This window comes from Plutella xylostella, chromosome 20 (genome assembly GCF_932276165.1).
Source record: "Plutella xylostella chromosome 20, ilPluXylo3.1, whole genome shotgun sequence".
NCBI classification, from domain to species: domain Eukaryota; kingdom Metazoa; phylum Arthropoda; class Insecta; order Lepidoptera; family Plutellidae; genus Plutella; species Plutella xylostella.
The window spans coordinates 5,286,996-5,304,882 of NC_064000.1; the positions used below are offsets into that span (position 1 = coordinate 5,286,996).

The 17,887-nt window shown below is 35.9% G+C and overlaps 2 protein-coding genes across 4 annotated transcripts in view; both read left to right on the forward strand.

Moving 5' to 3' along the window:
• Window positions 1-1,340: 1,340 nt before the first annotated feature.
• Window positions 1,341-4,719, forward strand: LOC125490080. Its single transcript, XM_048628161.1, has one exon. The coding sequence runs from the start codon at window positions 1,519-1,521 to the stop codon at window positions 4,519-4,521; it is 3,003 nt and encodes a 1,000-aa protein (XP_048484118.1). The 5' UTR covers window positions 1,341-1,518; the 3' UTR covers window positions 4,522-4,719.
• A 9,376-nt stretch (window positions 4,720-14,095) lies between these two features.
• The window catches only part of LOC105384643 (A disintegrin and metalloproteinase with thrombospondin motifs 1), a 110,525-nt gene continuing 106,733 nt past the window's right edge, over window positions 14,096-17,887 (forward strand). For all 3 annotated transcript variants that reach the window (XM_048628163.1, XM_048628162.1, XM_048628164.1), the window contains exon 1: window positions 14,096-14,346. The gene's annotated coding sequence lies outside the window, so the exon portion shown is untranslated. The remainder of the gene's footprint in view (window positions 14,347-17,887) is intronic.

Genomic DNA, 17,887 nt, shown 5'->3' on the forward strand with positions numbered 1-17,887 from the left:
ATTATGAGAGGGGTGATATCAGTTTAAAGTCTCTGTGTATCTGTCTGTGGTAGCGCAGCTCCCGAACGGCTGAACCGATTTTCGCTTTGTTTTTTTTTTGGCATGTCTTACTTAGGTGACTAATGTTACCTTGAGTGTTTTCTTGCCCATAGAAATATAGAACGAAAATATAATTTTTACAGCAAAATACCTAGACTACCTACATAAAAACCCTAAATAGCTGTTCAGACTGCCTTCAGAACTCTTAGGTCTTGTAGAAAACACTAACTTCGGCCATAGTGAGTACAGCAAGAAGCCTTTATTACTTCTGGCTAACCCCAACAGTAAAAATGATGGGCGTAGAATTATTCATGACTGACAGCTTTAGGGTACCGTGTGGCGGGGTCGTGTTTGCCGAAGAACCATAAATCAGTTTGAGTTTTAGTCTTGAGCCATGGGTAGTAATGGTAGATGAGGAAGGAGTGTTGTGGAAAAAGCATAGACATTGGACGTAGCTGTGATGTAAGTACTTAAAGATTTTATCTATGTCTAGAGTCACTTGACTTATTTGTAAACTAATTTTGGTAGAAATTTGCAAGAATGAGTATGTTATTACCATAAACAGATGATTGTAGCGTGGGACGCCCTACAGCCTGCTGGTTTGACGACCTTAGACAGGTGGTGGTTGGATGAGAAAGGGGTGGATTTCAACAAGTCCTAAAAAATCTTCATTTCCGTGGACTTTTTTATCTTAAGGTTTTTTATATTAGAAAAACGCTTTTATTAAAGTTTTTGTTAATGTTAGTGTTCTTACTAAATGGGTAGCAGATAAGTTAAAAACTTAACGAGTTACAGATGATTAAAAATTTCGTGCCATGGCGATGAAACATGCGTTCACGGCAATGAAACAAGCGTCCACGGAAATGAAACAAAGGCCCACGGCAATGAAACAAACTTCCACGGCAATGAAAGAACTGTATACAATGGAAATGAAAAAATCAATCCACTGCAATTTTTTTAAAAGACTGTGAGGGAAACGCAAACTTAGACAGGTATGTATGGCAGAAAATTTGGATAGATATTGGAACGAAAGAAAGAACGACAGTATGTATAAAAAATAAGAATATAGTATGGAATTCTCTAAGTAGCATTGTGGGGCCCGTATTGCGACGTATAAAACAAAATGTTTCATTTCACACTAATAACGTTCACAAACCCTGATCATAAACCTAACCTATAACATCTACATTTTCATAAGGTATAATATCCAATTTGTATACTGTTCATTTTATGTAAAATTCATAAAATATACTATAATATAATAATATAGATATTAGTTAAAAAATCCGATGGAGACAAGTCTATTTGTGTGCGTAACGAAAGTGATATAAACAGTCTACTTAACAAAAAGTGAATCGTTACGTAAAAGTGATTCATCAAGTGTTAAATTAAAGCTTAAAATTCACGGATTTATTTACATTGGATGCTATTAGTGATGAACCGTTAAGCTATGTTTGTGCCGATACTGTCAACTGCTGGATGAATAGAGTGGTTAACAAACATGGGTTATGTATATTTCATATTAATATTCGATCTCTTAAAAAGCATTTCAACGAGCTATTAGTTACTCTGGGTAAGCATTTAAAACATATAGATGTGCTAGTCATTACTGAACCTAATATAAGTTATGATTTGTTATCATTATATCATATAACGGGATTTAATGTCAATGTATTTACACGTAAAGGGCGTAGTGGTGGTGGCATACTCGTGTACTCGCGCGAGGGCCTGGGCGCGCGCGCGGCCGCGGCGCTCGGGGGCGCGGGCGCCATGCGAGCTGCGGAGTGCGTTGCCATTACACTCAATTACAATAATGAGCTACTTTACTTAATATCCATATACAGACCGCCTAGATATTTTAACGAAAATAGAATACAGGAATTTCATTTAGAATTCAGTAACCTTTTACGTAAATTGCCAAAAAATAGTAACGTAATATTTTGTGGAGATATAAATATAAATATTCTTAATAAGCAAGACAAAGATGTATTATATTATGAACAACTATTAGCTGAATACGGATTTACTAAGTGTATTAATGATGTCACACGGAGAGAAATTGTCGCTGGTAAATTGGTTGAATCCTGTTTAGATCATATATATGTTCGAATACCAAGCGCTTTAATTAATTCTGCAGTTATAAAACATAAAATTTCTGATCACTACTTTATCTCAGCTGTCCTACAATGGAAACAAACTCCGGCAAGCGCGAGCGCGGGCGGCCGCGGCCGGGCGATGACCCCGGCCGCGGCCGCTCGCGGCGCAACCCGCCCCCCGCGCGTCGCCGCCCCGCCCGCGCCCCCCGCCACTACTACCCGCCGAATTATTGATAATCGTATGGTGAAAGAAAGACTGCAAAATACTAACTTTTCTAACTTATTAAATATTGAATGTCCTATAGAGTTATACACTTCTTTTATCGATATATTTGCAAATATATATAAAGACTGTACTAAAACCATTACTATCAAAGAAAACGAAAGTAATAGAAACAATAAAAATTGGATAAATACTAACCTAAAAAATATGATTATAGAAAGGGATAAGTTATTTATAATATGGAGTAACGATCCGAAGAATATGGTAAAAAGGCTTACATATACTAAATATAGAAACAAATGTACGAAAGTAATTAATAAATGTAAAAATGAGTATGATAGGCAAAGTATATTGAACTGTAATAATAATCTTAAGAAAGTATGGGAAGTAATATCTAAACTCTTAGGAAATAAGAAACAGTCATTAGATAAGCAGATAATTAATAATATGGATAGTAAAGATGATTTAAAAGATATATGTGATAAATTTGCTGAGAACTTTTCAAATGACATTGAACAAATAAAACACGCATGTGATGATAAATGGATAAGTAGGGATAACTATGTAAATAAAGCTAATGTGAGTATGCGATGGCAGCCAGTGAGCAACAGGGCGGTGAAGCGCGTCATCAGCGACATGGCCGCGGGCAAGGCGCCCGGTAGCGACCTGGTGCGCATGGCCGACCTGAAGCTCGTGGTGGACGAGGTCAGCCCCATCCTAGCTAAATTAATTAACTTATCTGTCACTTGCCATAAATTTCCAAATAAGCTTAAAGAAACAATTGTCCGTCCAATCCATAAAAAAGGAGATCGTAAAAATACTTCCAACTACAGGCCAATAGCAATACTTTCAAGCATCGATAAAATTATAGAAAAGTGTATTGTCAAACAAATATCAGCATTTCTTAGTAAAAATAGTATTATAATTGATAACCAACACGGATTTCAGCAAGGTAAGAGTACTAACACATTATTATCCAAATTTACAGACGAAATAAACACGCACTTAGAAAATAAAAAACACATTGTTGCAATATTTTATGATTTCAAAAAGGCCTTTGATACCCTCGATACCGACACTCTATTAAATGCAATGGAGGAGTGTGGAGTGGGGCGCCCCCTGAACCAGTGGTTCCGCGAGTACCTGACGGCGCGCTCGTACCGCGTGAAGGTGGCCGACACGCTGAGCGCCGAGCAGCGCGTGCGCAGCGGAGTGCCGCAGGGCTCCGGGTGCGGCCCACTCTGCTATCTCATGCACGTCAATAGCTTATGCGGGGCCCTAAATTATAGTTCAGCTTATATGTTTGCTGATGACTTGTGCACATTACGTGCTGGCTTTAATCTCACAGACACTTGTTACTCTATCCAAAACGATATCGATGCTGTCGTAAGATGGTCCCATGATAATGGCATCGTCTTGAACGCTGACAAAACTAAACTTTTAATATTACACTCGCCTCACTTAAATCTGAATGAATCACCTCCACCTTTATTAACACATAGTTATTCCTGCCTCCACAATAATTTGGTTAATTGTCAATGTAAACCAATAGAAAGAGTAGATTGTGTAACCTACCTTGGTGTAAAGATTGATAATAATTTCTCATGGTCTCAACATATAGAATATATTAGCGATAAATTAAGGATATTATTAGGTAAATTTTATCATTTAAGTTATAAAGTTCCTATTAGCACGTTAAAATGTTTATACTTTGCTTTAGTCGATTCAATCTTAGATTATGCTCTTGATTGTTATGGGCTAACCTTTAAAACCTACTTAGATAAACTAGAAACACTGCAGACTCGATTTTTAAAGCTACTAGTTAATACAAAAACCAAATTAGAATGTAGAGATAATTATAAAAAACTGTATAAAATATGTAAAATTCTGCCAGTCACTGTTAAATTTAAATATCTATTAGCCATTCACAATTATAAAACCTGTAATAATTACCTTCATCCCATTACCCATAAACACGGCACAAGGTCTATATCTGAGGGTAAATTTGAGGTACCTAAAGTTAATAATTATTATGGTGATAGAACTCTAAAAAAAAGAATACCGTACCTACTTAATAGTTTACCTCAGGATATACGACAAGAGCCTATGTTATCTAAATTTAAAACTAAATTAAAAAAATATTTTTTGCTTAACTTACCTTAAGTTCACCTCAGATTATAATTTTATTATTTGTTGTGATATTACCAATTATGTATAACAATACCTAAAACATAAAAAAGTATTTTGTTTAGTATAAGAGACTCCGATCCCACAGGCAAATTGTATACAAACAGTTTTGTGGGACTCATTGTAAAACTACAACTAATATGTAAGCTTAATAAATAAATAAATAAATAAATAAATAAATAATATGACATAATCTGTGCAGAATTACACAACACCGGCAAAACACCTAGCACCAAAATATAAAGATAGGTGCGGTTAGGTGAACATGTTGGTCAGCTAAGCGTCCCCCTACATAGCGCCAATAATAATAACGCAGTTAAAACTCCTTGCACTAAAACCTAAACATAGAGCGTCTCCCCATGTAGCCCCGCTTCGCTTTTGATGAACATGTGCACTTAACCGCTCCTCCTCGCTTTTCTCGTCATCGCACCTATCTTTAGGTTGTGGTGCTAGAGATTTTGATGGTGTTGTGTAATTTAACACAGATTATGTGATATGATAGAATATTTTATGCTAGATTATAGTATATTTTAATTGGTATAATAATATGAAATGTACATGTTATCATCATCAGCCCATCATCATCCAATGCTGGACATAGGCCTCTCCCAAGGAGCGCCACAACACTCGGTCCTCGGTCTTTTGTATCCAGCCACTACCTACCTGCCTAAGCTTGCATATTTTGACAGCTATGTTGGTAACCTTAGTCCTCTGACGTATAACCTCTTTTCTGATAGGTACCATCCATTAGAGAAAACCCAAGCATAGCTCTCTCCATAGCACGCTGAGTGACTTTAAATCGGTGGACCAGTCCCACCATCAGTGTCCACGTCTCTGCACCATATTTCATAACTGGCAGGGCGCAATGGTTGAAGACTGTTGGATGCGCTTTTCAGCCTCCTTGTCGAAGTTGCTTCTGCCATAGAATAACAAGTACAAGTGCTAGTCTCGTTATTCTATGCTTCTGCCTAGCCGAATAGTCTGCCTCCGGTAGTCATATTATTGCGCAACTTCGATAGTTGTCTCACGAACGATCACCGGCTCCGGTTTTATGTGAACATTCTACATGACTTTTGTCTTGCCCAAGTTCATACGGAGGCTTACACGTTGCAAGAAGCATTAAGGCCTCTTAGCATCCAGCTGAGTTCCTGCAGAGATGTATGTTCTATTATATTCTATTCTACTAGGGCAACCCGGGGTAAGACGGGGTTGCTAAGGGAAAATAAAAAAAACAACAGGTATTTATAACCACAACGTAATCAATTATTTATGGCTCATTAGGAACTTAATGACGAACACTTTGGCACCGCTTTTGCCAAAATAGTAATCATTACAATTGACTTATTTTAAGAAATGTAAAAAATGGGAAATAAACCATCTTGCCCCGTGTAAGATGGGGTAAGTATACTAGGTAGGTGGGGAACAAAACATACAAACACTTCTTCTGTGTTTTTATTGTCAACACCAGCACCTGCAGTGTGAGCCCAACGCCTGCACCTTTGACATCCGACCCAGTTTTCCTTAGATTTAAAGTAGGACTGTTGATATCCTCACAGCAGAGGTAGACACAGTCATCTTCGTTGTTATTCTTCTTCGTAGGCAGTATCTGCTTTGTGTTTTTAGCCAACTTCCCTGAAGCCCTTTTAGAGCCCCTCTTCAATGTCAAATATCGGGTTAGAGAAAAAAAAAACTTCACCAAGCTTGATCCATACACCATCTTGCCCCACCAAAATTACCCCGTCTTGCCCCACGTAATATTTTTTATAAAAATAATTCATTAAAAAAAACTTTCAATGTTAAAGTAATTTTGCACATATCTAAACAAAGCGTACCAAACCTTAAATAAAAACACACAATTACCAAAAATGCCACTGTTTTACTTACTGTGTTGTGACGTTGTTTCTACCGGTCAACACTAACATGGACACTACGACACACGACAAACAATTGAGCTTACACAAAAAACTCATTCGCTCACACCTGATGTCACTGGCGCACTAAAGGTCAATCATTTAAGCCTTTCTGTTGGCTAATTACTCAGATTCCTAAGATGTACAGTTGCATATATGTGGGTGGCCCTGTCTTACCCCGCGACCCCGTCTTACCCGGGGTTTGCCTATCTGTGGGAGGTGTAAGTACCTGCACCTGGCTCTGGCTGGGTTGGTGGGTTCACATATTATCTAGATGTGCTAAATCAATAGGTAGATATGCAGGATTCATCACGATGTTTTCCTTCACCGTAAGTACATGTCAGCGCTGGAATTCGCACCCGCATCACTGGCGTGGGAAGCGGGCGCTTACCCGACTGGGCTACCACCGATCTTATTTATACATAACGTTCATTATAATTTATGTTGTGATTGTTATTATTAATGTAATATTATATATTTCGTTTTTATACATCGCGATACGCACCCGTTTTAACGCACTGCAAAAAGAGGTAATTTGACTAGTCCTGTAGGTAATATGTCAGTGATCGGTATTACCTGTATTACAGGTAAAAGATGGTAAAGATATGTTAATTTGCCTAATCATTCATACCACGGCGATGAAAACATAAGTGACGGAAATGAATAACCTGGCCACGGAAATGAATAACCTAACCACGGCAATGAATACAAATTATTTTACAAGACATGGCAATGATTTTTTTTTCATCGCCGTGGCTTTTTTTTCATTGCCATAGCAAATATTGGCCACGGAAGCCACGGAAATGAAAGCATGGCGATGAAAACCAAGGTATTAAATATAAATAACTAAAAAAGTATTAACTATTCGAAGAAATAAACACTTTATAAGGTAAATATTTTCAAAATGCTTTCTTTTGAATGCTTACTCTAGAAGACAAACTTAATTTTAAAGAAGTTATATCTATCCACGGCAATGAAAGAAAAAATGTCCAGTCCCCAAAATTTTTACTGATTTTCACTATAGCGCAAAAACGCGGGCACCGATGTAGGTACCTCCTTCTACGTTGAGCAGTTAGGCGATACTTGTAAGAAACGTTTAGCGCACTGAGGGGGGCACCCAAGTTCATAGGTAAAACAATATCCTTGATCATGTTTAGGCCACGGCGATGAACAGAAGTTCTGGGACACATGAATTTTCACTTACCGTTCGTTATATTCTTTATATATTTCAATAAAAGAGCATGGGCAAAAATATATGGGAGCTGGGACCACCCTCCAATAGCAATAAGACTAACATCGTTGGATAGGTCTTGTCAATAGGAATAACTTTTGCTTTGACAGCTTTGTTGTCACAGTTGTCCGTTCAGAGATATTTGACTTATAAGTTCCGATACTCGTCAGTTCATCTTACTGCTATTGGAGGATGGACCACCCTCCAATAGCAGTAAGACTAACGTCGTTGGATAGGTCTTGTCAATAGGAATAACTTTTGCTTGGACAGCTTTGTTGTCACAGTTGTCCGTTTAGAGATATTTGACTTATAAGTTCCGATACTCGTCAGTTCATCTTACTGCTATTGGAGGATGGACCACCCTCCAATAGCAGTAAGACTAACGTCGTTGGATAGGTCTTGTCAATAGAAATAACTTTTGCTTTGACAGCTTTGTTGTCTTAGTTGTCCGTTCAGAGATATTTGACTTATAAGTTCCGATACTCGTCAGTTCATCTTACTGCTATTGGAGGCTGGACCACCCTCCAATAGCAGTAAGACTAACGTCGTTGGATAGGTCTTGTCAATTGGAATAACTTTTGCTTTGACAGCTTTGTTGTCACAGTTGTCCGTTCAGAGATTTATGACATATAAGTTCCGATGATGAACTGACGACTATCGGAACTTATAAGTCAAATATCTCTGAAAGGACAACTGTGACAACAAAGCTGTCATAGCAAAAGTTATTCCTATTGACAAGACCTATCCAACGATGTTAGTCTTAATGCTATTGGAGGGTGGTCCAGCCTCCAATAGCAGTAAGATGAACTGACGAGTATCGGAACTTATAAGTCAAATATCTCCGAACGGACAACTGTGACAACAAAGCTGTCATAGCAAAAGTTATTCCTATTGACAAGACCTATCCAACGATGTTAGTCTTAATGCTATTGGAGGGTGGTCCAGCCTCCAATAGCAGTAAGATGAACTGACGAGTATCGGAACTTATAAGTCAAATATCTCCGAACGGACAACTGTGACAACAAAGCTGTCATAGCAAAAGTTATTCCTATTGACAAGACCTATCCAACGATGTTAGTCTTAATGCTATTGGAGGGTGGTCCCAATCTGCCCATTGTCATTTATTCCGTGACATTACTTTAACTATTAATGTATCAAATGAATCTAAGTTTAACTATCAATACTCAATATTTTTTCATCAATGAAGAATAATACAAAACGTGGTGACGTGGGGACAGACACGGCAATGAAAGATTTGGAGGTTTAATGTTTTTTTTTTAAATATCCATTAATCATTTTAAAACAATATTTAGTGCTACACATAGATAACTATTTCACTTAACCGGAAAAAAATATTAGAAAATTATAACTTGGTTTTTTAGTACCGATTTCATTGATGCCACGCAATTTTTGGCTGCGGGAAATTCACCCAAAGGCGAGGACAGAGTGTTGGGACGTTTTAACTGTTTTAAGTCGAGGCCTAAGTCCATTTTTGGATGATTACGGACTGATAATGAAATAAGCTACGGAACTCAACCTAAGAAAATTATTTTTCGTTACTTTTCTTGTTCGGGGACCTCAAAGGTCCACGTAAACCGCAAATTACCTATTGTTTATTGTCCTTAACCTGGCATGTACTTACCTTCCTTCTTCAGTGACAATGCCAAGGGACTACAGCCCTTCTCTCATTGAAATAAGATTCAATGGAAGGCTGTCTTTAGTGCATCAGTAAAATAATGCGGTCTATATGCGTGGTTGGATTATTTTAAGCTGATTCTGTGTGATTTGTTAACCATAACATGAGTGAAGTTGAAAACACCTAAATAGTTATAATTTGTCAACCTTCGAGATATACCTATAGTTTTGTCAAGGCAACATAGCTCTTACATAGCGATTATGGCCGGTTTACATTTATACCCCTAAATTTATAGAGCGTTTTGACACTTTACAATAGGTTTAAAATTTACAGTAAAGAGTAGGTATATTACCAAATTTATTGTAAGTATTGTAATTTATTGTAAAGAGTCGAAACTCGTGTGCTTTAAAGACAATTTTAATTGACATGTTGACATGTTGTAAATTCACAATACGGTCTATGAATTTGAGGAATAATATACAACGAGAACGAGACATACCTTGGATGATAATAGTATTACCAGTGAGTACCAATTTCTATCGATATTATGCCAAGTGCTCTGCAAGTAAAATGACTTCACTACCTTATTTCTTAAAAGAATAAGTAGTTACCGTCTTAAGTAACACGCCATATAAGTCAAACGCGTGTCTTTACTATCGCCGATATTTTCCCAAGGAAAGCAAAAACCTTATAAAGGTATTGTTTCCAACGCTTCCACCTTATTTCCTATTTGACTTCCTAGATGCAAACCTTCGGTGTGTCCTCTACATAATTAAATAAGTTATTAGCTAATCATAGACTATAGAGGATAAGAATTATGTCTATGGATTTCAAGGCTTGTCTATGGATGATTGACGATCAATTTATCAGGATATTGTTGAGACGACACCGTTTTAAGAGTAGGTAATTATCTCTGTAAATTGATGTCATTTGTAAATGTGTTGAGGAAATGTTTACATAGAAAAGTATTGTTAACGTATCAGGTGATATATGGGATGTGATAACTTTAATGGTTGGTATATTCTTGTAAGTTCAGTAGCATCCGAAAGTAACCATCATAAAATTATCAATGTACCTACACTTTTTTACCCACCAGTTCAGTTTCTTTATTGCCATAAATTAGGTACATGTAGGTTGCTTAGATGTATGTATGTACAAAACAGTGTAAATTAGTTTCAATGTAATTTTACCGCTTAGAGAGTGTAGCACAATATATTACTTATATTACATATTTTGAAAAAAAAAAGTTTGTAAATAAGTACATTAAATTTTTAGCACCATAAATTAAGTAATTAACTATTAATTTACAATTACATTATCCAATTGTCTGAAAAGGTCAGACAAAAGACAAACACCGAATAAATATTTAAGCTTAAAATATAGCTTACATTGCGACATAATTTCATAGATGCATTTACTTTTTAATTATAATATATGTTAAATAATGAAATAATCATTATTATTTTAATACACTCCACCCCTCTGAGTTATCCCCTTCTTTGACATTCTGTATTTAAATTATATCATCACCAAGCGTGTGCACCTTATGCCTTAGTGGCGTAACAATACGAAGCAAAGTGGTCTGACTCAGTCACCTGATTACAACACCCAATGCATCCTTTTCAAAAAACTAGTGCATGTTAATGTATGCAATAGTCAGTGCTCGCTTCGTGTTTTACTCAAATCTTGTGTAGTTTTAATTTGTTCTTCTAGACCACGGGTCCTGTTTTGCATAAGACCTACTTTTTTACCCCGTGAAAAGTATGAGTGTAATTTTGCGGCTGTGGTAGTGGTAATATACTTGGTTGTACTCGTAATAACGGATTCTTCGAGAGGAAACCCATTTGCTAAATATCGGCGTATGGTGGTATTTTCAGGGACTATTTAAATGGGTTTTATCCTTTATCCTAAATATATGTGCATGTTATTAGTTTGTTATATCATGTTGATTTAATTTCCTCGCATTTGTTGTGTTTACCTCGTGCCCCTTATTTAGTTCCCAAGGCGGGGTTTGGCGCCTGATCGTAGCTTCCTCTTTCTTGCTTTCACCCCTTGAGTAACACTGAACTATAATACCTCAAAAAAATCGCTGCTGATAGAGTCACCAATCTTTAATTTTAAATCTAGATAGTCTATCTAAGACTGATAAAGAACCTAGATAATCTAGCATGCTAACTGTGCAAGCAATCACGTTTTACTGCGTTGGTTGCCTATCACTTGAGGTTACGTAGAAAACGTGTTCTTTATTCAAAATTATTTGAACTGCTCGAACGCACCGACCCACTTTTTTTTCTAATTATATTAATAGGTTGCATGCAAAGAGTTCATATCGTGAGGTTGGCACGATAGTCAACTCAATTTTTGGTGATGTTTTTTATCTGGTCGAATTTTAATTTGATTTTGTTGACCTTGACGATCAGTCTGACGACCTTCAAATCGAGCAGGTGTAGTATAATTTTCTTTTTAAACACCTAGCTGTATTATATGATCGTTCTATGACTTTCTCAATTTTGCGAAAAGTCATAGAATAAAATATGTTGTTAAGAATCCTGAGTCACTTTTTTCGGCTGTAAGTATATTAATGATTTATTCATAAATGAGGGAACAGAATATTTTATAATCGTGAAATCACATATCAATGTTCTTAAAATAGAATACAACGCTATAATAGACTATAAAAAAAACAATAGCTTTTTTAAGTTTAATCTAGAAGGTACATCTAGCATTGAACCAAAACTGACCGGTCAGCAACGGAAGTTCATTCAGACAGATTAAAAAATAGACTAAAGAATAGGTATCTAGATCTTGCAATATGAATGATTAATAGTCGTAAATTACTAATAGGCTAAGGATACACGACAAATAATTTTAATTACTTACAAGAGACGAAAAAGTTCCACTTGTCATTAACGTTCCATATTTCACTGGCACCTTTTCATTGCTTGTGTTGTCTTGAGTTGTAAGTGTACGAGTATTATTTTGTATCATCATTACTCCTTAGTGTTCATGTAACAGACCACTGTACACAAGTTTTCTTAAAGAAAGGTCAGTTATTTTGCAGGTTCTCTCTATTTAGGTATGTTATTTGCCCTTCTCCAGTTATATATAGTGAGTCAAAATAATCAATATTCATAATCACACCGGTAAACAGTGAGTATTTCTAAATCTAAATAACCAGTTACGACACCTACCTATACGTATCCTTCACATAAGCTATCGTTTGCAACAATATTAGACGTTTCCGTTTGTATGTAAAATCGATATTTATTAGGGTGGGTCTACGCTAGACAAACCGAGCACGAGCGGAGCCATTCAGGTATCGTCGTTCACGGTGTCAAGTGTGGACGTACAACGAACCTACAACGAGCACTGTCCTCGAACGCCCAGCAAAACCCTTTGTGTTCGTCAAAAAACCGACAACATGCGGCACGCAGCCGAGCACGAACGAAATGTTCGCAGCGCGCTCGTTCGGGGCTTGTAGTCGTCCACACTATACGAATTGTGTTCGGCTCGTGCTCCGCTCGTGCTCGGTTCGTCTAGCGTAGACCCACCTTTACATAGATACTTGATGTGTCTAAAGGTCTGTTCACACTATACCGATATTCTGTATCAAATCGTGGTAAGTACCAAAAATTATGATCACTTTCTTTGTAGATACATAGTAGACAGACATAAATACTTATCCAATTTGCCGTTTTATGCAAATCTGCCTACAGAAAGATCACCCATGAAAATGCATGATATATATATAACTTTAAAAAAATCTACCTACTTACTGTATACAACCCTGTATGCAGTAAATATGTAGTTTTTATTTTATTTTTATATCAGAATATTAAATAAAATGTTAAATTTATCCCTAGGAACTTATTATAAAACTATATTTACCCATAAGTATCGTTATTTTATAAAAAACACAAGATATTGCAGATTCAAACATAAAACATAGGATTTTCTGAACACTTACATACTCTTGCCTTCTTAACGCAAAGATCTCATTATAACAACTTAATTTAAACATTTAAGTGTTACCTACATGGAATATACTATCACGTAGGGGACTATTAATTACTAATAAGTACCTTATTAATAACAGAGTTAATGGCATCCTTCAATACATTTTATATATAGAGGTATTTTTTATAAACCGCATATCGCAACCTAATTTGTAAAATAAAAATCTACTTAGTTTATTTTTTTTATGCGCATAGAACTTTCATTTTGGACCCCCGTTGAAGTCTTTTACTTGGCGAACCGAAAATGTTGATATGCGCTACGAAAAAAAAAATATATACACAAAATAAGCTAATTATAAACATGTTATATACATAACTGTAATTGAATTTGATCATGAAATGTGAAAATGAACCTATGGGCAGACACCTCTGGCGAGGTCTTTATTTTAACTATGTACCATGTTACATTTTTGGAAAATATTTAGATTTTTTCTTTTTACAAAGTTACCTAATGTTTTCATTAGTGGGAGTAGACAGTGATCAAAGTGAGCCTTTGCTAATGAGTATGCCATACCCTGGCACATATATATTTTTAAGGATGTACATTTCCCCCCAGAAAAACGGTAGGTAGGTGAAATAAAATCCAAGAATAAAACAAAACCCATAAAAATGCCAGCAAGAAAAAACTGACAAAAAATATTCGCGGTATTTTTTTCAGCACCAGCCAAAAAGGCAAAGATACTTCAAGCATCCAGCCTAACCCCACTACGCTTGAAAATGGAATTGGCAGTGTGGGGAGGCTTCCGCGGCCAGTCGCCCTGTCGCCGTCGCCCGCGTCGCTAGCGCGCGGCATCAGTTTTCCACACACCGGAAAAATTGTGTCGCGAGTGCCTTGGACGCCTTAATAAAAAAAAAACAACTAGGCACTATATTCTCTGTGGCTGTTTTCTTCTTTTTCTAAATTCAAAACTGTGATGGATTATGTGCATGGCTGGTAATAAGTGTGCGAAAAGTGTTTTCCTTTCGAGTGCGCCGGGGCCTCCCTTTCGTCGATAGTTCAATCTACAAGTGAGTATTTTTGATTTTCCAATAAGTTTCTTACCTTACATTATTCGCACAGAAGTAATAAAAACATACTGACTTGCCTCAGTTGTCACGATTGTACTTACTTATCTATTGTGTAAGGACATAGGTACTAGGTATCCGTCGGGAAATAATACCTACCTATTTTGGTAATACATATATATATATATATATATATATATAAATAGCTTTCAATCATTAAAGTACTTATCGAGATTGTAAAAAAAACTGACTTCACGTATGCACATGATTGTGCACGATAATCCAAATAATCGATACCCGCCATGACCTAAACCTTCTTAATTTAAATTTGATTTTGGAACGCCGAACAGCTGTTCCCGCCGTAAAAGCAGAGATAATAGGCAATTCTCAAATCCATTGTGTTTTTTTTTCTCTCGCTCTTGTGTAATGTCAGTTATGCAATGCAAATTCAATGATACTGAAAGTGCTTGCTAAATTCAACTAAATTAGTTCTTATTACTTACACATTTATTTCTCTAAGTCACGTGAAATTTGTTGTCGATTTAAGCTCTACTCTTAGTAGATACAAGAGTCACCGTATAAAACACTATGTTAGGACTATTATTATCAGATCTGTATAATCTTGAAGTAAAGGTAGTAAGGTCTAGTTTACATTTGAGTAAATATACGTAAGCATGAACTTAAGTACTGCTTAGTGGTAGCTATTCTGAAGGCAGAAATTCTAATTTTAACGCTGTCAAACTTAAAATTTTGCCAGCGAAAAATGAGATTAACAAAATCACTCATAGAGTCTCTAATTTTAAACAAAGAATTTAAGGTTTAGACATCTCTAAAATTAGAATTTCTGCCTTCAGAATCGACATCATTGTCTATCTGATGTTCTCTGATCTGAAACTGGCAGTGGCTATGGCATATAAATTGAAGTCTTAGTAAATAAAATACTTACGATATGATGAATCCAATATTTGTTCAAGATTAACTATAAAGCCATAAGTAACATTTTCCCTTAATGATTCGCTAAAATTAGAATAATTAGGTTATTCTATTTATCTACGTGTTATTGGATATAGTAAGGTAGCAAGTAAGCATTAAACATAACTTCATCTTTAAAAAATCATCGTGAATCTCTTCAATGATTATGATGGTCTTATATAGTATTATAGACTAGTCTGAAAAAGCTAACGACATAATATATGCAACATACCAATCCTAGAATAGTCAAATAAAATAAACAATCACATTATATATTAATTAATAGCATGCGTGACAACAACTTTATTTAGCAATTTGAAATGTAAAAAAATTAATTACATGCCAAAAATAGCAACCAAACCAGCGCATTAAACCAATTGTTTTGACTAATGATATTTTTACTGTCATTTAGATATGCAACGACGAAACGACATAAATAAATTGTTTAAATTCACACAAATCGGTTAATTATGAACAATTTAATTGTTTTAAGTCGTATTTTGCAAAACTAAATTTTTTATGCGTCGGAAAATCCGCGTGTATTGAATAAATTATATATTTTATATAATCATTTAGCTCTGTATTTATTATAATATTATTATTATAGGTCTAATACCTATAATTATAATTTTGTATTGCCATGAGACAAACAGATGATGGTATCTTACAAATAATCTTTATAATAATGTGACAAAAGGAACCACTTATCTATTTATTTGTACTTCAAAAGAACACAGTACCGGCAGCATCGCATATTAAAGCAGCTTCAAATATAAATTATCTATTTTATAATACCTAAAGAAGCATATTTTTATTGGAAATACATTATGGAGCTGGCTTCACCGGTGACAAGCGTCCGCAAACCTGATTAGCAAGACCTTTGAACTTCTACCGAGGAACAACTTCATTATATCAGAGGAAACTAAACCTTATAACAATAGACACACCTATCACAATCGTTGCGTAGACACCGTCGCTAGAGTCTATAATACCTTTGACGCAAACACGAATGTTCAATACTGGAAAGACGGTTTTCTCCCAAAGTCTGCGATCGAAAATAAATAATGATAATTACAAAGGATTATTTTGGACTTAATTTTTTTGCTCCGTTTTAATGTCCAAACCTGTTGGGGCCTCAATTTTAGGTTTTTGCATGTGCAGTATGATTTAAAAATACACTTTAACATCACATGTGTCTTGTGAGACCATTCCTTTGCCGGTAATAACTTTTTTTACAGAAAGTAATTAGGTATTGTGTAGATATGTATGTACAATGTAGGTACATGGTACTTATATAATATGCAAACACTCTAAGTTATCTTTTCATCTGGTAACGCTGTTAACCTTTATTTATTATGGTTTAGTTACGACATACGTTCACATCTGGTGAGGTAATTAGTCTGAATCTGTTCTATATTCATACTTACTTACTTGGTAGGTAGGTACACTTTCGAACCAAATTATTAAGAAGAGATTATGGTCTAAGGCCTAAGGTAATCGTCTACTTTTCGGCATCGTACGAAACGGATACATCGCGATCAGTATTATTTGTATAGAAATTCACACAAGTACGTCCACTTCATCAGCATTGCATTTATGAAAATGCGTTTGGTCCGATATGTACCGATAGGTGGACGCTTACCTTTTCAGACTGTGATATCTGTGGTATCCAAGGACTCGAGGGGATCCTCACAATTTAAGAAGCTTCAGGAACCCTTAAACTTCTTAGATTGTGCATCTTGCTATGAGATAGAAAGTGTAGGGACCTACGGTTTATCACCTACCTTCTTATTATAAAACGTACACTTAAGATAGTACTGGTTTATCACCGGTTATAGTCCAGAGCTTTCATTCAAATCAATAGTCTAAAGCCGCGGTTAAACTAGTCTAACTCTCTTTACCGTTGTGACCCCCTAGAGTTGAACTGGATAATATAATGGTTTAGTTTTAGATGACTCATAGAAATATAAGTAAGCATCTTGATTCTTATCTTTATCTTTATCATTGATATCTGTCTTGAGAAATAAGAATTATTTCACGTACGTTTTATATTCGTTACCCACATGAGTCATTTTTTACGATAAGTAATGTACTTACCTACATAATGTGCAGTAACTTTTTCTTCATCATTAGCTTATAGCAGTCCACTGCTGGACGTAGGCCTCTCCCAAAGCACGCCACTGGATGCGATCTTTAGCTTTACGCATCCAATCATAACCAGCCATCTTTCGCAAGTCGTCACCCCATCTAGCCGGAGGGCGTCCCACACTACGTTTGCCTAGTCGCGGCCTTATAGTTTCAAAAAAGGCAGTAGCATCTGTTTTATATCAGAAATCGTTATCGTCTTAAATATCATTATCTATACGTCTGATATACCAAAAAAAGAAGATATTCTCACACCGTACTTAGACCGGGTTTGTGTGAGCACACTAGCATAATATTTGCATAAAACAGGTTTTAGATGAATAGACAATTTAGTTGTTATGACATGAGTAGCTTGAGCTAAGTATGAGATCTTGAATTTTTATAATTAGGCAGGTAAATCTTATTGTTACCTTAATATGATAGGGGT

Coding starts and splice junctions, on each gene's coding strand:
- LOC125490080 (XM_048628161.1), top strand. CDS start 1,519: ATGAATAGAGTGGTTAACAAACATGGGTTATGTATATTTCATATTAAT.